Source organism: Hakea prostrata, chromosome 10 (genome assembly GCF_041222555.1).
Source record: "Hakea prostrata isolate BN-2017 chromosome 10, UWA_Hpros_2, whole genome shotgun sequence".
NCBI lineage: Eukaryota > Viridiplantae > Streptophyta > Magnoliopsida > Proteales > Proteaceae > Hakea > Hakea prostrata.
Window position 1 is genome coordinate 6,609,854 of NC_142609.1, and position 21,026 is coordinate 6,630,879.

Consider the following 21,026-nt stretch of genomic DNA (forward strand, 5'->3'; position numbering starts at 1 on the left):
AAAGACCCCATTATTGCATTTCTCATTTTTTCTAGGATGCGGAGCTGTTGAGGTGTGAGATCATTTGGTCATAGTAAGGTTTAAAGTATCGTATCGGTCAAGTAATTTTAAGAGACTCATCGTCATATATCGAGTGTTGTATCGCTCTGATTAATGTATTTTAGTGTAATTCAATGGAGAGACATATCAAGATGTACCGTATCGATTGGGTCAAATATGGATACGTATCGGCTAGTATCGTATAGTATCGTGGGATACTTTAAACCTTGGGTCATAGTGCCTTTCTAGGTGATGGTAGGAGATTGGTGATACTTGAGTAACAATTCCTAATAATTCCCCCTTAGGTGTATAAATGCCCTCCATGCTTTCCAAGCTTTGCATAGACATAATTTGGAACTTATCCTTAAATAGTAGTTCCCATATCCATCTGTGTTCTTTGCCTTTTCTTTTGAGTCATTCCTACATACATTCAAATTATGTCATTAAAGTGTTTGAAATCACTCAAAGTTGTACGTATGCATCTATTACTTGGTAAAGCAGTAGTCCATTGATTCAACACTTCATTAATTCTTGGTGGTCTAAGTTGTTGTTCCTTGGACCATCGATTAATATATTTCATGATTAGTTCTTGGTTGTTCTGTGCTCTGTTTGCACCTTTGCTTATTTCTACCAGAAAAGTTTTTACAAGATATCGGACAGAGTCATTACCAGTTCACCACTTGGTGCCCAAATACATGAACCATCCAAATAATCCATTTAATTTAGAAGTGACCTCTGCTGTAGGAAGATAGCAAGAAATGAATGACAGAAAACTAATAACAACAGGGATTACAAGGTTGATGATTGAACTAGTTCAAATTTATGAGGAACACCTGAAATATCCAAACAAGTTTCCTCAATATTCGACAAAATAATTGCTTCTCTGTTACATACATCCATCTGTCTGTACAATAGATTCAGTTAGAAACTTATCAGCTTTACCAGTACAAATCCTCTAAGTTACAGATGTAGCCAGCCTCTGCATGTCCACAGGTAAAACTCACTTAATGCTTTATAATCAGAAACAATGCCCCATTCTCACAAAGCTCACCAAGAGTAATGTGAAAGAAAAATAATAATAATAAATTCCTCTGTTGTTGCACATTCTTGGGTGTGTATGACCTCAGGAACTCCAATCTTTAACTACTGGTAGGAAAGACTAGTATCAGTTTAGCCTCCTGGTTTTTGTTATTTCTTTTACCCACTATCCTTTTTTATTCTTCTTCTTTTCCTTCTGATGGCTTTTGAACCTCATATTGTTCACTTTTGTCTGTATAGAGCTAACCCCATATGTTCACAGTAGGGTTCATTGAGTTGAATAGGATGCAGAGGGTCATCCTTCAATGCTGAAGGAAATCCAGTGATCAGTAGATACAATAGATTATGGTTCTGATTTGATGCTTTCAATCTCTTGTTCTGTCAATCAATGATGAAGTTGGACAGGGAGATATGTCAAGCGAGCCAGCACCCGTTCCAGCCCCTGCTTCTCTTTTTAGATGTCCTGTACAGTATCCCAACTTGGATGATGTTTAAAGAAGATTAAAAGCTTGCAACCAAAAATCAAATAGAAGACTTCAAAGGCTGAGACCATATTTATATGGGTATTAATGAAAAAGCAAAACCATATACACATTATACACTTTCCAAAGAAGTGTCACCTAATAAGCAATAAAGCATGTCAAAAATATATAACCAGGTGAAGGATGACAAACGAAGGTTTGCCACATAGCCACGCTTCTTATGGCGCTATTATATTGCAATAAATTCAACAGTTACTTGTCAAAAGGAGGGGAAAATGGAATGAGACCAAAGCGAGACTCGGTGAAAAGTGAAAACTAAAGTAAGCTCTGCTATGCTAGACAAGGCTGCCAAGTGAAATTCAGAAGAATGTGACGTGGGATGCCGGGGGCACAAGGGTCAATTCACACCAAGATTCAGCTCTATATGATGAAGTTGATATCCACTTTACGTGTTCCAACAAAGAAAATCCATACCTATTCTTTTTTTAAACAGAGCAGTATATTCTGTCCCACCACCTTTCCATGCAAAGGAGGAAACGTTACGATACATTCTAACTGAAGGTTGAATCCCACTATCCTCCATCCACTGCAGTACCTGCATAAAGTTTCAGAATTAGCTGACCAGATAGAAAGCAACAAACATGCCAGAAATATTAGCAGATGTGAGAAACAATATAGCCTAACACAGAAACTCCAACAAGAATTTACATAAATATGTGGAGAAATTGAGTAGAAATCCATTATCTAATTTTCTTGTTTACTGAGTAATTTTTCCATTACCATTTTTCCCTCTTATCATTTCCTTTTACCATTACCATCTCTTCCATTTATGGCAACTTCCAAGACCATATCTGTGTGTGTGAGAGAGGGACCGGTTGGAAAATGAGCATATGTGAATCAAAATCGCTCATTAAGAGGAGATTTTCTGGAAATGAATACATGAAATAATTATGACGATTAGATGTTTCAAATCCCAAGGATGGTCCATGCATGGAAGTTAATGAACATTTGGGCTTTACATTTCCCAAGCAAGGTTCATGAATGGAATGTTATGGGAATATTCATTTCCCAAGGAAACTATCATTTCCTGAGTTTGGTTAATTAATGATCGATGCCTTTCGTTTCCCAAGCTTAGTTCATAAATAACCAAATCTCTTCGGTTTCCAAGTTTGGTTGTAAATGACAAAAGCTTGTCGTTTTTCCAAGCTTGTTAATGAGACACTGATGGTAATATGTTATGTTCATTGTACCTACCAAAGATCTCCACTATAAATTGGGATTCCCCCTTGATGAAAACAGATTTTTTGGGATTTTTCTTTATTGTGATTTAAGAGTCATGCTAAGACTGCCTTGAGAGTCTTCATAATGTTTTGTGGGTTTTGTTAATGTTTTATTGAAGTTTCCCCCCTTGATGAGTAGAAGGTTTTGGGACTATTCTCTATTTCAGTTTTAGAGTTATGTTAAAGTTCTTTTGAGAGTCATGCTAGTACTTAGAGAGTATTGTCATTTTGGTATTCTAGAAGGAAAGCACAATTCAAGTTTGTCGTAGTGGTCTACTTTGTGATAGTATACCGTTGTTCGTTATTGTATCCTAGGAGACAGACGTCCGTTGAATCCTCAAGCACAACCCGGAGGGGACAAATCCGTTTTAAGGAAAGCATTTGATGTGCCTTGACAATTCTTTTTCTTTTTCTTATTGCCTTGACGGTTTTCCTTTATTTTTCTCCTATTGGATCAGGTTCTATTTACATGTCTTTCCAATCTTTATTTGTTAATTCTTTATTCCCCTTTTTATATCAGTGCTTGATTGTACAAACAGAACACTCCTCCCCCCCCCCCTCCCAGTGCAAACCCATAAAGCAACCACTTGGACCATGTAATAATGCAATAAAAATCCCCCAAACTAGGTTCAATCTAAGGCAATCAACATTCAAGTATGATCTAGGAGACAAAGTAGGGGACTTTCAGGGATTTACCTCACAGGACCAGCTTTCTATCTCATATTGAGCAGTAATGGAGGTAGTGGGGGCACACTGCCTGCTTTCTGTAAGCTAGTAGCATGCCCCAATCATGGAGCTGGACATAGGAAACACAGGGGGTCTTTTCCAAAAGGCGAGAAAGGGTGACACTTTAAGGGCATGCTGGAAGCACACCCAGCCTTTTACTGGTAATGATGTATAATTATTATATCCAGCGTCCAAATATGAGTACAATTTCAAGGTACAGTTGTGACGTGGACTCACTCAACATAAGAATTTAGGTTCAATTTATATTCACCACCTTAATAAAACTGGTTGTTTTCTAGCACCCCTCATAAAGTTGCACATTACATGCACCCCTTCCAAATGGGGTTTAAATTACAAAAATCCAAGATCATCCATTCTGTTAAGCCATGGCCCATTAGATTTCAAAAAATTCCAAATTGGCCATATGACCATTTTATTCAAGTGTCACTGTTATAAATGACTTGAATAAGCTTACCTGTTATGGGTAAAAACGAAATTAAATTTTTTTCCCCTTGGTTTATTGCTTACATTCTAGGGATAAAATAGTAATCGCATTGGCAAGAAGACAGGTAAAGCATCATACAGAGAAGAATCAGAGCTGAGAGTTGCAATCAATTTTTTAAGGATGGAATCTGGCAGTATGAAACCTGACAACACACTTTACTGTTTGCAACTGGACAAGCCTTTGGATAAACTCACTGGAAGTCCATTTGGGTTCTTCATATTCTCCTTTCAGACTTTCTCCGGAATAGCTTCACTGAGGAGTGATATAGATGTAATATGAGCATGGCATTTTCTGTGAGTAGCGGAACCAATTGATCAGATCATTCTTTGAAACTTTTAACTTTGTTTTTTCTTTTCAGGGGAAACAAAATGAAATGGTCAGTAGCAAACCTGTTTACTTTCCTTGAAGATATCAGATTGGTGCATCCTTAATGGGTTGTGCTCTTCAAGGCTCTCAACTATCACAAGCATCTTACAACAACAACAACAACAATAAGCCTTGTCCCAACTAAATGGGGTCGGCTACATGGATTCTTGCCCTCTAATAAGTTCTGTTCAAGGCCATGCTAGATACAAGGCCTAAGCTATACATATCCTTTCTCACCACTTCTCCTAAGGTTATCTTAGGTCTACCCCTAGCTCTTCTAGTTCCTTCAATATGGATTATATCACTTCTTCGTACAAGGGCATTTATAGGTCTCTATTGAACGTGGCCGTGCCACCTCAAACGACTTTCTCGAAGCTTATCACTTATGGGAGCAACTCCCAGACCAACTCTAATATGAGCATTTCTTATCTTATCCATCCTAGTTTAGCCACTCATTCATCTTAGCATCCTCATTTCTGCTACACTGAGTTTATCTATATGATTCTTTTTAACAACCCAACACTCTACACCGTACATCATAGCTGGTCGAACAACAGTCCTATAAAATTTTCCTGAGCCATTAACCATGTAAGAAAGGGTGGCCCAAGACCAAGAGGCTCTGCAACTTGCCCGCTATGCATGTCGTTGTCTCTCCTCTCTAAAATCTATTTGAGTTCTTCACTTTCTCCATTCAGATTTTCTCTGAAATAGCTTCACTGAGGGTGACATGGATTGAGTATCGAGTTTCAGCCAGTAGCGGAACCAATTGATCAGATAATCTTTTGAAAGTTTTGATTTTTATTCCTTAGATGAAACTTTGTCTTTCATTTTTTCTTTTTCTTTTTTGCTTTCGATCTCTTTCGAGGTTTCTTTTTTGGGGGCAAGTGAAACTCAGAAAACCCTGCAAACCCTAGAGCATGAAGGGAACACCAAAGGATTCAGAGAAGCTACTCTGGGATCAGATGAGCAGCAAGTATGGTAACCCCACTGACATCTCTTCTGGTCTTTCGAAACTCAAGTCTTACCCAAGTCGTGATAACCTTAAGCTCTGTGTCTCTCTAAATAGAGCTTGGGACAGCGGTTAACTTTGCTAGAGGAAAGAATGATTAGAAAAGATAAGATAAGAGAATATACAAATAAAAGATAAAATGGTCATAATACCCCTATAAGGGTAATATGATCATTTTGGAATAAAAGTTCGAATCCATAATTTCACTTATACCCAAAACAAGCAAGGTACAAAGGCCATTTCATAGTGACCCCTAACCAAAACTTAACACCACTAGTTTTGGGGGTAGGTGTAAGTGTGATTTCTCAAGGGAGTGCATGAAAACGGCCTTTTGTTTAGGGAGTGCATGTAGATTACCCAAAATTTAGTTATCGAAGGGTCCTATACTCTTGCATCCCAACTCTTTAAGGTAAATGTTTTACATATTTAAGGGATATTAAACAACTGCCCACATTACATACCCAGTTAATATTAAAACTATAGAGAGGAACGAGGATAGATAAAATTAAGAGTTAATTCTGTTCACCATATTCCTTAAACTAATAAAGTTAGCCATTTCACCTATAAAAAAAATTTGTAACAACCCATAAAAGAGAAAAAGTTAATCTAAGACATACCTCAATATACTTCCTCCATTTTCCAGCAGCTGAAAGATTCCTCAACAAAATCGAGTAAGTTTCGAAGTAGACATCGGCATCTGACTCCAGTATTTTGTGGAAAAACTGTGTTTAACAAGAAAAAAAGATTAGGTATATAAGAACAGTCAGAACCATACAAATATGATACTCAAACTGGTGCAGGCACTCAGGTACAGGTATGTGTCCAGGGGTCAGATCCACCTAAACCATAAAACTATGGAAATGGGTGTACGTATCCAAAAATGGATATGGAGGGACTCGGCAATAAATATAAAACACAAGGCAAAGAAATAATATGAAATATGATAAACATGGAGGAGACCGTACAAGGACTTAAATTTAGAAGTTTAAGTATACTAGGAAATAGGAACCAAATGAAGTTTACTAAGTCCACACTCTTCTTTGAATTTGAAATTTACATATTCTGAATAAATTTTGAAATTCAACTTTCAATGCTTCAGTTATATCCCATGACTTGAAGCAAGGGTTCTGTTTTCCTAGCCACCCAACATGAGCCCCAACAAGAAGGAAAATAGTGATAGAGGCATAATTGACAACACAATGTATACTACTGCTTGCATCTGCCTCTTCTTCATTTTCTTTGACTTTTTATCTGCTGCAGCTCTTGGTTCCCATTTTCTGTCTAGTGCAATTCTTCATGTAATCTCATCTTGGGCCTCACAAATCTATTAGGAATATTTTCACTAAACCAATAAGTGGCTGAGAGACTCTTCACATGAATAGTAAGGGGAACAGTGACGGCAATATGTGAATTAATGCCCCATTCTGTTCCAAATTACTGTTTCTTCAAGGGTAGGTAGTCACTGCTCAATCGTGTATTCATGGTTTCCAAATAGATAAATTCGATTCCAGACTGCTTATCAGCTACTCAACTCTTCCTTCAATTGGCATTGGATGTCACTAAAGCAGCACTTTTGGCCTCTTCTTGTCATGTTTTGTCTTAGTACAACAGTCCAGGTTGACTAGTAAAAATTGTGGACCAAGGAGACATTCTAGTTGGCCAGCTGCCTGATTTGAGTTGGCTTCCAATGCCAGTTTGGATTGGTACTAGTTGGCTCATTCCTTGACTGGCTCCAATTTTGCTATTTTTCTGAACTCACTTAAATTGAAGAACAAGCAATGGTATATTTCAATGCACTCTGACTTGCAAATAGTAACATTTTATCATAATATATTTTGATTATAACACCGTCATGACAGTGTTATAATTATAGTTCTAAAACAGGCTGCTGCCATACATTTATGACTGAAAATTGCTAAAAATTATGAAGTAACAACAAACAAGCATCCTTTAAGAAACTTTTTCAATGTGAACCTCCTACTAAGAAAATGGTCATCTTTGAAATTGAACGACCATTCAACTAAAACTCCCCAAAAAAATTTCTTATTGCTAATGGGAAATACATGCTAAACTTCAGGAGACTAAGCATCTTCTGTTTTTGGGCGGTATTCTGTTTAATTTTGTTATAATAGGTGCAAACGCAGGCAGGTGCATATAGTTGGTAGAAGGAACACAATGAACCAGCTTGTCATCTCTTGTTTGTTGGGTGAAATATGTCTTCCTTGAAATAATAAAAAATAAAAGCATATTAAATTTTTGCTGTTTAATAATTTCTACTCCTATTGTATCAGCAATCTAATTATTAACAATGACTCCTTGCTTCCCCTCCTCCCCCAAGTTTCTTTCCCCACATTTTGGAGATAGATAACATGAGCACAAAGTATATAATAAATAAAGAATAAAATGACATAGTCAGGAACATTTTATAGCATTCGAATTTCAATTCATGCATCGAATATAATTCTGATTTATGATTCAGGAGTTGTCTACTATCAGCATCTTTTTAGATATGACTTGTCAAATGACTTTCAAGTGTTTATCTTTCTTTTTCTTTCTTTCTTTTTTTTTCACTTGATCATTTCTGAAATTTTTTAATCCTTTTTAGTTTCACTTTTCATCACTCGGGCATTAAAAGATAATGGTTTTGTTCAGCATTGACTCCTACAGCATTCATATTTAGTTTCCTTTACGAAGGATTCATTTAATGTTATATATCATATATTTTCTGGCATACCAAGGCTATTCACCATCATTATGTGATTATGCCTTAATTTGGAAAAAGAATACCATTATATTATTATTATTATTGACTAATCATTGACTATGCATCGACTATTAAGTGCTTTGCCTCAGGGCTCGAACACCTTATAAACTCAGAAACCTTGGAAAACACGCACATACCTTCATCATGGTCTCAACCTTTCCACTTTTTCCAAGAAAATGCAAAAGATGATTCAGGAGTCCGACTGAGACTGCTGACATTGATGGCTCCTTGAGTTCAATTAGGTTAATAGCTGTTTTCCAATCTCGTAGCCTTCAACAAGAAATTCAAAAGTCATCATGAGAGAGGAACTAAAGTAGGAAGTACAAACACAAGCAAAAATGATGTCGTGAAGGAAAGGACAAGTTAACAAGTTAGGGAATAGAGAATTTCATGGATGATCATACGCATGCTATCATGAAGTAGCAATGCTAAGGCACTGATCAGAACAGGACACCCAGTGAAAAATACTGAGCACTGTAGTATTTCCAACCTTTATATCATATTGAAAGGAAAACTATATTACATGGTAAAAATAGAGAGAATTAACCAAAGTCCACTGACATCACAACCAACAGATAAAATTCCATTTCCGAATGTGTCTCTGTCTAGGTGAAATCTACATAAATTTAACAGAAGCTGGCATAAATGCAACCAATGGAACTTGGTATTGCAGTACCCTTGAGGCCTTGATGACAATTAAACAAAAATGATTCTCAATCTATGCTAAATGGCTAGTCCCAGGCTAGCCTTCAATCTAAGCTAAACTGCTTAGCTTAGGCCAGCCTCCCTGGTTTTGAAGTGCTCTAAGGCATTTTCTCCACCATAGTTGGCACAGATTCTAGACAACCCAAAGTGTTTGGGGAACTAGATGCAAGGTGAAATCAAGAAAGCACCAAGGCTCCTTCCAAGGTGACAAAAATGTCCAGGTGATGCCTTCAAAAGTGTAGTCTCCATAGCCATGGCATATGACTGCAATTGGCAGGCCATGCTTTTTGGCCAGGACTACTCACTTGACCATTCTGACCACTAGATAAGTGAGGCCCTAGATCGGCCATGTATCAATATATGTACTATATGCCACATAAAAAATGAAACTTAAAAGAAAAAAGAATCGATAGCATTTTTAAAATACTTGGTGCATAATAATGCATTTGTCTCTAGACAATTTTACCATTACAGGAGTAACTCTTTTTCTATTTCTATCACTGGGTCAAGAAAAAACATGTTGGGTATGCATATTAAATCCTATTCTGGTGACCTGGTCCAGAAACGAAATGCATAAGATTATTCCTGGAACTTCGATAAATTTTCAACATGCTTATATACCCAATAATTTTATGGAGGTAGCTAGGAGAAAATTGATTGAGGTTGCACAACCATGTTCAATGGAGGCTTTTAAATGCCATAGTATGGAGAAGTGATTTAATCTAGAATGAAGGAACTAGCAGAGCTAGGAGCAAACCTAAGATAACCTTAAAAAAAGTGGTGAGAAAGGATATGCATATCAACTAGAGCTAATTGGAAGACAATGATCCATGTCCAACCCCATTTAGTTGCACAAGGCTTGTTCTTGTTGTACTAGTAATGATGACAATGGTGGGGACAGTGAAGAAGGTGGGGCCGCTGCTGATAGAATTGGTGGTGGCGATGGAGGTAGCGGATGTGGAAGCAGAGTTGTCGTGGTGGAGGTGCAGTGGTGGCAATGAAGATGGTGGTGGAGGCAATAGCAATGTTGATGGTGGTGGAGGTGGCAATGGAGAACATTGTGGTGACATTGTGACAGTAGAAGCAGCAGTGGCGGAGGCACTAGTTATGCTGGACGTGGAGTCTCATGGAGATGAGAGTTGTGGAGATAGGTCAAATGAACCCCCCCCCCTTATTTCTCTTGTTTTATTTCTGGAATAAAAAAGTTCGCCATTCGAGCTTCTTTCTTCCTATTTCTGAGCCACATTATTGTCTCAGCGCATTCCTAAGAATCACAAAGGTACCCCAGTTCCTTTTTTCTTCTTTTTTTTTTCCGACTTTTTTTGTTCCCAGGAACCAAATATACAAATGAATACGAATCATCATACAGGCCCCTACACCCCCCACCCCCGGCGGGGGCCCAGAAGAAAAACACCAAAGGAAAAAAGGTTGCAAGAGATGAAACTTGATGCATACCACAAATTGGTAACTAATGTAGACATAATATTTTACGAAAGAATGGATATCTTACATGCTGCAGGCTGATATCATTTCATAGAAAGCAGCATCATTAAATTGGATTCTTTTCAATTTCATCACCTCTGCTAGATGAAGAACCCGGGCTGGCTGACCTCCTCTATTGAAAACTCTCATCAAAGAAGAACATGCTATAGAATCTGGTATGACATCATTGATTTCCATTTCTTGAAATAATGCATGTGCTTTCTCCCAATTCTCTAGAAAATAAGAGACCCACGGTAAACACAAGCTAAAAGACTCCAAGACTACTCTTGTCATTATTGATCAGATCAGTATAAAAACTTTCAATACCTGCAGCACCATATGCATGTATCATGGTGGTAAATGATATGACATCAGGCAAACAACCATTGTCCTTCATCATAGTGAACATTGACTCAGCTTCTTCAAGCTGACCCTGAATATTCCAAAGGCACTTTAGAGATGACATCCTCCGGTTGATTTATAACTTTAATATGGGAACATTAATCTTATGAAAGCAATTACCTGTTTGCTGTAAGCACAAATAGCAGATGAATATACCTCCTTAGACATAGGAATTTTGAAATGCATCATCTCATCCACAAACTTGAGTGCTTCACCATATTTTGCCATCTTGCAAGAACCACTAATTAGTACATTGAAAGTAGCAGAATCAGGTAGGACCTTCTTTCTTTTCATAGATCCATACAAGTTTAGAGCTTTTTCAAATTTCCCTATATTCATATAGCTTCCAATGGCCGAGTTATAAGCAACTGTGTTCAATTCAATGCGCCGAATCTCAGCTGCTGAAAGAACATAATCAATTTTCCCTGCTTGACCACAGCGGCCGCAGGCAGCCAATAAAGTGCATATTGTCACAACGTTTGGCTGAACTCCATTATGTTCCATTTCACGCAGCACTTCCACAGCTTCAGATAACAATCCTTCAGATCCATAGGCATCAATTAGTGCATTATAACTCACTATATTTGGTTTCCGTGAGTTCCGTTTCATCATGTCAAATATTTCTCTAGCCTTCTCAGTTTGTCCTGATCTCCCATAAGCATTAAGTAGAGAGGTATATGATACAACATCAGGACGGAAGCCATTTCTTTTAAGCTCATTGAAGACCAAGAGGGCATCTTTATGCATTCCATGCAACGCATATGCACCAATAAGTGCATTGTAAGATACAATATTAGGTTTTACGCCTTCACCAAGCATCATGTCAAATACTGCCTTGCAATTCTCAATTTGTCCACTAACAGAATATGCATGGATGATACTTGTGAAAGTTACGATGTCAGGGCGGCATTCAGATCTTTTCTCTCTCATCGAGTTAAAGATGTCCACAGCTTTTCTATACTGCCCTAGCTTACCTAGGCAATGTATGATTATATTAAAGCTGATTGTGTCAGGACGGATATTTGTTCCTTTCATTAACTCAAAATAAGAGAGAGCTTTTGCATACTGAAACCCATTTTTATATGCTGATAAAACAATATTGTGAGTCACCAAATCTGGCCCTACTCCATTCTCTGTCATTTTCTTGCAGACTTTCAAAGCCTCTCGCCAGTTTCCACTAGACGCACAAGCATTAATCAAGTTGTTATATGTTGATCGAGTAGGAGGAATCTGCATCCATATCTTACTGTTGTAGAAATTGCAGAAGCAATGTAAAAAGATAGTTTTAATGTGCCAAATCAAAAGGTTGGACAAGGAAGAGAAGCATACTCATGTTGGCATAAGCCCATAATCAATTCAAAATTAAATATTGTACTAATGCAGCACCAAAAAATTATTAAACGTGCAGTTCTCTCATCAAGTAAAATTGGTTACGAACCATCTGCAAAATAGCTTAAGGATCTGCATATATTCACAGAAACATACAGACAAAGATCTAACTCAGATTAAGACAGAAGATTGTCAAAGGTTTACATTGTACTCCTTCCAGTTTTATTAAGAAATAAAAAAAACAATAAAAGAGAGTAAAGTTGAAAAAAGTTTTACATTTCTTTTACTTTTTATAAAGAGAATCACCTGTAGAATGTATTTAAATACCATAGTGGAACATACAGCTAGGTTGGGAAAAATATTCCTAACCCGACCCCCACCCCCTCACATCCCCCCCCCCCAACAAAGGAAAAAAAAACCCAAAACAAAAAAAGATGGGTCGTTTTGCAGTCCCCTTTTTTTTTTTGGGGGGGGGGGGGGGGGGGTGCCCATAGCTATTTGGGTGATAGCTTCAGATCCAGCTATCCACAAAATCTGGGGGTCCTATCCAATATGTCTGGTGGTAAATATTGGTGACAACTACATAAGTTTATTCAGTTATACAATAGGAAATTTTCTGTCTTCTTTTATCTAGTTTCAACACCAACCAGATGTGCACCAAAGCAGTTAGGTGATCAAAGCTGGCTGCACAGGAGAAGAATCAGGGGCAAATTTTACTTTTTAGTTCCTATAGCAAAGGAAATTATATGGATACTTTAGTTAAATAAGAGCGTTTCTTATGAAAATATAATTTCCTTTGTGACCAAATAATATCATTAGATATCAAGATTCTAGACCAAATCATTCATTGACGCCCAAATCAATTAAGAATGAAGAGTAACAATACATACAGCCGCATGAAGCATGTTGTCCATAATATTCATAGCCCAGCGCCATTGACCAATTCGACCATGTGCATTTATGAGAGCATTGTATGTTTCAGAATCAGGTTTACACCTAATAAAAACGACATCGTCAAACTGTCAAAGTTAAGCCATCACAAGAAACATAGATCAATCAATCAGCTGTCATCATCCAAACACCAACAGACTAAATAAAATGCCAGCAAGCTCCTTTACCCACGTGGGGGGGGGGGGGAGGGTGGAAAAAACAATGATAGAAACCATGATAATTTACAACAGAAAAAGAAAATTGTTTCATCAAAACTTAAGAGCATCTAGTAATCATCAACGTTAAGATATAAAATTACTCCAGTTAACTGATTTTCATTCATCTAACTGACACTTGGAAGTATCAGAAGTTCGATCATACTGTGGTCATGCTATTATAAGGGGGGGGGGGGAAGGGGTAAACAAGCCATCTAAATAGGCAATTCTTTAGTAGGAGCTCTCAATATTAAGATTCAGAGAAACCTTTAGTTATAAGAAGGTCAATTGCAACAGCTGCAACATAGGGGCCTTAAAAAAATCTTGTTTTGTTTCTCAAAACCTACATGACCTTTAACCCTTCTCACACCATATATTGCAGCTTATTTTCCTCCAAGTTCTAACTTACAAGTATTCTTTCATTCATTGGATGTTTTAAGCAATAACACAGCAAATCAGACAAAGTATGAGCCACCCATACCACCTTGCAATCCACAACTGCAAAAATGATATTCTTATGGCACAAGAACTACACAGGGAAGTTACCTCCACTTTTGCATCTCAAAGAACAATCCACGTGCTTGATCTACTCGATTATGCCTAGCATGCAATCTAATCATCATATTGTAGATATCATTCCTAGCACAGTAATTCTTTTGATTTTTCATCCAACGGAAAACTTGAACACTGTGCTCAAGGGAGCCCGATTTGGTTATTTCCTACAAGAAAAAAGACATTATAAGAATTGAGCCAGGATGCCGACCATCAGCTTTTTTCTTAAGGTACAACAAACATTTTCTCCATAAGTGTATATACACCTCTTATTGTCCAAGAGACAAATTATTAATTATAAAGCAAAAAAAAAAAAAAAGGACCAAAGGTATAGTTATGAGTCAAGATATTTCCAAAATTTTGGCCCAAACGAAAAAGATAGCTCCAAAAGACAGAGTAACACAAATTGAGTTTCAGCTTGCTTTCAATGCAATTTGTATAGAAACTGAAAGAATCTCAATATAAAGAAAAAAGAAAAGACAAGAACAGGAAACAAATATGGTTACCAGCATACCCGAATAAGAACAGGGAAATTTTTTCGAGCAAAACGACCAGCCCAGGAATTAAGAACTCCCTCAATGTCATCCCAATGGTTGAGCTCAACAATACTCTGAACCATCTCAGAGATTGTCCAATCCCTCTGCCACCTATCGCCTTCAACTCGCAAACGGAACCTTTTTGGGATATCATCTTTCCTAAGTCCACTCACCTGAACTGAAACTCTATACTTCCCTTCGTCATAATCAATAGAACCCACTTTCTTCTCTTCCCAAGCTTCTTCATTCTTGCTCTTTTTGCAGGAAACTAGGGTAATACGGCGGTTTTTGTTGTTCTGCCTCACCTTTGCCAATTCTGATGTAGTGGTGGACAAGGAATGAAAGGAAAATGAGAAGATTGTTTGGTCATTTGGAATTAATTTGAATAGCTCTGGAGACGAAGTAGCCATTGACGAAATTTTGGTGGAGACAAAGGATAAACACTCTCTTCGGGCATGCCTGCTCACAGCACAGGCGCCAAATAGAACGTTAGCTCTCAAAGGTACAGGTTTTGATATTTAGATAACGGGTTCTCTACGAAAAAAAGAAACGAACAGAAAAAATAAAAAATAAAAAATTAGAAAACGGGGAAGGTAATGTCATTTTAGGAGACGTATCGTCTCTTATCGAGTATTGTATCGACAAATGTATTTCAGTGCAATTCAAGACGTATCAACATGTATCGTATCGGTTTTGTCAAATATAGATACTTATCGACTAGTATCGTATGTATCGGTGATGGGGGATGACTTTAAAGGGGCCTTGAGCCCAAGGGTCGCCTAAAAAAAAAAAAAATTGCATTGGAGTGATTTGATTTTTTTTTTAATTTTTTTAATTTTTAACATGTTGGTTGTGGACCATAAACTAATGTTGGGTTCCTTTAGTATAATATATTACGTGTGGGTCCCAACAAGATTAACACCGCACTGTTAAGCATATTCAAATTTCAAACGTGAAAGTGTCTCTCGGTTTATTTAATACATTGTGTTAATATATAATTTTTAAAAAAAAATTGATCATTAAATGTTAATTATATGGTTAAATATATGTATCTAAAAAAAAAAAGAAAAAAAATATATTGATACAATGTATTAAATAACTTGAGAGGCATTTTGGTCTCTTCACTTTTTGAAATTTGAATATACTTAATAAAAGCTATCGGTATTGATCTGGTTAGGAGCCACACATAATATATTGCACTAATAGAGTTTTGTATATGTAATTTGGCATAATTTTAAAATAGAAAAAGACATATTTATCTTTATTGAATCTTTTTTATAAGTGATAACAAAATTGAAAAATATTCAAAACTCAGACAAAGTAGTTCCTCAGCCTTTTCTCTTCTTTCATTTTTCTTTCTTTGTTCTTTTCTTGAAAGTCAAAATAGATTCAAGGGTAAAAGAGGACACTTTGAGAATTTTGAAAATACAATTATACAAGTCATTACTTCACTATTGGTGCATTTCATAAGAATCAGAAAGTGGGAGTATACCTTCAAGTACCTGGAAAGACATATGAAAGTGTACTACTTTCCCAAAAAAGTAGAAACTATATATGGAGAATTTGCATAGAAGCAAAGCTACTAGGGAAGAACTTCTAAAGAGGGGAGTGAAAGTGGATAGAGGCTACAGGAGGTAAGGGTGTCAGGTGGAGTCTAGCTCTCATCTATTGTTTGAATGTGAATTTGCGCGAGTTATTTGGTTTGGATGTAAATTGAATGGGTTACTACCGGAGCAAAGGCCAACATCGCCGTGATCAAACAATGGGGAGATGTAAGATTTTGGTCAAAGGAAAAGGGTAGAAGGATCTTATGCAAAATTTAGATTGTGGTCTGGCACCTATGGAAGGCAAGAAACAAGCTGAAATTCAACAACATTGTTACCTCTCCTCAGGAAGTGGTTCAACAAATCAACAGGGCAGTCGAGGAAGCTTGGAGGGTTCTTGTAGATGCTAAGAAAAGTTAAGAGGAAGGTAGAGAAAAAGTAAAGCTAAACCCAAAAGTGGTTGTTGTGTGATGCAATGCTGCATTTCAAGAGGAAGATGGAGCTGGGGGTGTGGGGTTTATCGCCAGGCATGGTCAGCAGGAAGTTGTTATGGCTCAATCAATTCCAAAGGTTTTTGAAGATGCTCTAATGGGGGGAGCAATAGCAGTTCTAAGAGCATTGAAGTGGGCAGTTGGAACTGGCTTATCTTTCATTCAGGTGGTTTTGGACAGTCAAAAGTCTTGTTAATTTGTTGGTGGATGCAAACTTACCTGGACTGATTCACTTGGAGAACGTTAGACAGGATATCAAGGTCCCTGGACAGGGTGGCCTTGTCCTCGCCCCAACAGGACTATTTGGCTGAACACCACTCGGTGGATATTAGATCTTGTTTCTTTGTATCCTCTGCCACTTGGGCATAATGATGAAAGTGGATTACAAAACAATAACAAAAAAGTGCATTTGATATGTAAGTTGCAATATAAGGAATATAAGCATAATAGAATGAATTTTAAGGGGGGTCTAAACTCAAGAAGTACCCATGAAATTTGCTTAAAGTTTTGTAATTCTCACACTCAACTATTGACATCTTCACAACTGATTCTTTCCATTATAATGCAGCAACAGTGCTGAGTAACTTCGTGTCAAATCATCAGTCGACACCAAAGAAAAAAACCCTAGTCATACCCTTTTTACATAGGTCACACAATTTTACATGATAATCCATGATAATCCTACGATAAGACATTCCCCATCAAGTAGTTTGGAAAAGGCTTCTTGTGCTGAGAAACTACAGAAGCCCCTCTATTTCTCTCTGCAATGACCCAGTGCTTTTTCGACAGCCCTTATGAATGGCCATTTCAGGTTTGGTACAAATTAACACTCTGAATCATGAACTCACTCAAGTCTGATCCAAGTAGTAGATTCTACCGATATGCATCATTATAAAATCTTCAATTTTAAGGGGAGGGAATACATCTCAACTAAAAAGAGGCAAGTTTTATTAGTTTTCTATAGAGAGGAAATAAAACTAAATTCATATTATAAAACATGAAACCATCTTCCACCCTGAACACATTCTTTTACAGAGACGACATCATTTGTCAACAAAATACTGAACATAAACGCATATCTACCATCCTGCTTTATCTAGAGGTGACTGGCAAACCCAGATCCTGTACCAGAAAATCTCATAAAATTTAAGGGTAAATTTTTTATATTTTACAAACAAAATAGCTTGAACTGATCGGTATGACGCTCTTCGCGAGCCATGGAAAGACCCGATTTCTGTGGATTCTCTTGGTTGAACACACCAAGTAACTCTTCATCTTGAACTTGTTCATACTTTGACTGAGACACATAAACCTCCTTCACTGGAATGCTTCCTGATGAATAATGGCAGTGATCTACCAAAAATGTAAGCCACGTCCGTTGTTGCCAAGGCGTCCAACGTTTAGAATTCAAGAAGTCGTCCAACTACTCACTTGGTTACTTACTTTTGGAATTTCTAAGAAAAAAAGGTCTATGGACTCGACCTCCTTTTGCTTTATTCATTCCCTTCCTACCTTGTCTTCCATTCATGGTCGATTCCCTCTTTTTGTTCTTTTCACTGGGAACCGAGCGACCACCCTCTGTTTGTCTTTTTGAATCTGAGTAAGAACTTTTAACCCGTATCCTCCCACTGTCACTATCAGCAAATTTACGGTGCTTACTGGTGCTTGGAGTGTCAATTTTATGTTTATATTTTCTCTTCTCCTGGATTGTATATGCTCTGGAACTAGTTCCCCCACTTGGATTGCCAGATTCTTCATGTGTTTTTGTTTGCTCCCTAGAATACAGACAAGTTTAGAATGAGAAATAGTCCGACTAAAAACATCATTTTCTTTATGGTCAAACATAGATGAATATCAGAAGGCAGGTGTAACTAAGGAATCAGACCCCTTGTTAGATAAATCTGGAAGATTCAGTTCTGTATCGGTATTCCCAGCTTCTTTGGAACTTCTGTTGCCATGGCGTTCCTGCAGTCAATTATAAAACAGTACAATGTATTACAAAAACCAATCCTCATTTAAATTGAACAAAGCAAAAAGGCTTTTGATCCTAACCTTCAACATAGATCCAACACACATAAAGAAGTACACCCCCCCTCCCCCAACCCCCCCCCCTTTTCTCTTTCTTTCACGGGCAGTAGGTGCACAACTAACTCAAGCAGTCTGCATTAAATACATAGATGCTCTGACATAATACCGAAGGGAAGTGTTATCTTCACAGCCCACTGAACTTAATAAAATGTTCCCAAATGTCAAGAATATGACAGACTGGTTTGTGCCAAAGTTTTGAGATGTGACACAACCATGTACTCATCAAAGGATGTAAATACATGGAGCTATAAAGCTCTGAAAAATGGAAAAACCATCTTTGCTTAAGCAGGGTTGAGACCCCCTCATTATTGGGAAAACCTAGACCCAAAAGCCCCAATCCATGGCTGGCTGACTACCCAGGGATATTTTGGTCATTTTCTTCAGTTTGGGGCTCAAAAGGAGTGTTGTTGGAACCTCCACGACCCAGCGGTTATAGACCTATCTTTATTTTTTCACTCAGATTAGTATTTTGTGAGTTCTTATAGAGTCCTAGTCAGTGGGGAAGTCCCAATCGGAATCCATTTTAAAGTGTGATTCCTCTTGGATAATTAGCTTTAATATTGCAAGTTGTTTTTTCTTTTTTAAATTCCTTCTTTTCTCTTCTTCTTCTTCTTCTTCTTTTTTTTTTTTTTTTGTGTGTGTGTGTGTGTGTGTGTGTGTGTGTGTGTGGTTATTATTAATTGAGTTTCAAGGGGGATCCTAGTCTATAAGGGATTCCCTAGTTGAGTCAAGCTATATTTTCTTATTTGAATCCAAGTCTTTTCCCTCCCATTGTAAAGCTATAAAGAAGCCATCCCTCCCATTGTAAAGCTATAAAGAAGCCACCCCACCTCATTGTAAAGGGAGCTGAATGGATGAATGAAAATTACCATTTGGAGGCAACCAAGGTCGTGGTCTGTTTGGGAGGGCCACAGCGGATATAGAAAGAGTTTTTCAATTTCAGCTATCAGTCTCTAGTTCCAGCAGTCTTTTTCAATTACAGCAGCTTCATAACCTAATCCAAGTATGTACAGCAACCACAACCCCTTCCCCTACCTTGCGACTTCATCAAGAACCTACCCCACTCTTCTTTCTCCCATTACAGCCACCAAGAAACACTCCTACCCTCTGCAATCCTCTCTAAACCCTTTCCCCCACCCCTGCGGCAACCCTAGATCCCATCCCCACCTCCCCTTGACCTTGTGGCACCCCCTCCTACTTTTCTCCATTCTGACCCTCCCCTTTGCCGCTTTACTCTTGCAGCAGGTCTGAAAACAGAAAAAAGAAAAGAAAAGGAAAGAAAAGAAAACAAGAAAGAAGAAGAGGGGGGGGGGTGGGGGGGGAGAGAAAGAAGAGATCAAGAAAGTGCCCAAGAAATCTTCGCAAACTATTCCCATATCAACCCATTTAGTTTTGTCAAACCAAATCTTACCCAAACCTTCCAAGATCCCCAAGAACATCCCTAAACCCTCCTATATCCATCCACAGGCTTCCTAGGAATCATTAACACATCTTGTATCTCTTTGTTTCAGCCCATATTGATTTTGGGTATCTCAAAATCATCCTTATATGATAAACACTATGCTAGGGCATCCCCCGACAGAAGAAACGACATGCTACATTATGGCCCCGGTGGAGTGATAAGTGGGCAAGGGTAAGCTAGGGTGTCCCCATCACATCGGCGCCTAGATGCAGTGACAAGTAGGCAAGGGTTCACGCGTTGTGGACGAGTGCGGGTAAAAAAGCTAGTCCAAAAACGTAGGATTAGATTGGCATCTTGGAACATAGGATCTTTAACAGGCAAGAGCTTACAATTGATAGATGTTATGAGAAAAAGAATGATTAATATAGCTTGCATTCGAGAGACTAGACAGAAAGGTAAAAAAGCTAAAGAGTTGGATGACTTCAAACTTTGGTATACTGGGGATAAAACTAATAAAAATGGAGTAGTTATAATAGTAGATAAAGATTTTAAGAATATAGTGGATGTTAAAATAGTAGGTGAGAGAATTATTGCTATCAAGCTTGCAATGGAAAAAGAGATTGTAAATATAATTTGTATATATGCACCTCAAGTAGGATTGGATGAAAGTTTGAAGTTAGAATTTTGGGAAAATATGAATGGATTATGCAAGGAATTTGTCAAGGAGAAAAGATTATCATAGGGGTGATCTAAATGGACATATTGGAAAAGATCAAAGCTATAAGAGTGTATATGGAGGTTATGGTTTTGGATAGAGCAATGAGGAAGGGATCTTAATTTTAGACTTTGTTGTTGCTTTTGATCTAGTTGTTGTAAATACTTACTTCAAAAAGAGAGAGGAGCATTTAGTTACCTCCAAAAGTGGACATCATAGAAGCCAAATAGAATTCTTCCTAACTAAGAAGGACTAATAGACTGTTGTGCAAGGATTGCAAGGTGATACCAAAGGAAAGCTTAGCTGCACAACATAGACATGTGGTCATGGATATGTGCCTAACGCCAAAAACTCATGAAAGGTGCAAGGTTAACTATCCTAGGATAAGATGGTGGAACTTTAAAGGAAAGTGTTGAAATCCTTTGC

At 37.7% G+C, this 21,026-nt stretch overlaps 2 protein-coding genes across 2 annotated transcripts in view; both read right to left on the minus strand.

The window, feature by feature from the left end:
* Positions 1 to 775: 775 nt before the first annotated feature.
* EMB2654 (Tetratricopeptide repeat (TPR)-like superfamily protein) lies at positions 776 to 14,856 on the minus strand. The gene is made up of 10 exons (XM_089137300.1): positions 14,339 to 14,856; positions 13,819 to 13,991; positions 13,018 to 13,123; positions 10,919 to 12,028; positions 10,724 to 10,829; positions 10,425 to 10,629; positions 8,347 to 8,479; positions 6,063 to 6,167; positions 2,034 to 2,154; positions 776 to 1,540 (listed from the first exon to the last, which is right to left on the minus strand). The coding sequence occupies exons 1-10, from the start codon at positions 14,768 to 14,770 to the stop codon at positions 1,443 to 1,445; spliced, it is 2,589 nt and encodes an 862-aa protein (XP_088993426.1). The 5' UTR covers positions 14,771 to 14,856; the 3' UTR covers positions 776 to 1,442.
* Positions 14,857 to 17,107: 2,251 nt separating this feature from the next.
* Positions 17,108 to 21,026, minus strand: part of LOC149001758 (ARM repeat superfamily protein) — a 58,154-nt gene continuing 54,235 nt past the window's right edge. The window contains exons 17-18 of the mRNA XM_089138084.1: positions 18,281 to 18,360; positions 17,108 to 18,170 (exon numbers count right to left, since the gene is read on the minus strand). Of these exons, the coding sequence (XP_088994210.1) occupies positions 17,831 to 18,170; positions 18,281 to 18,360 (420 nt within the window). The 3' untranslated portion in view covers positions 17,108 to 17,830. The remainder of the gene's footprint in view (positions 18,171 to 18,280; positions 18,361 to 21,026) is intronic.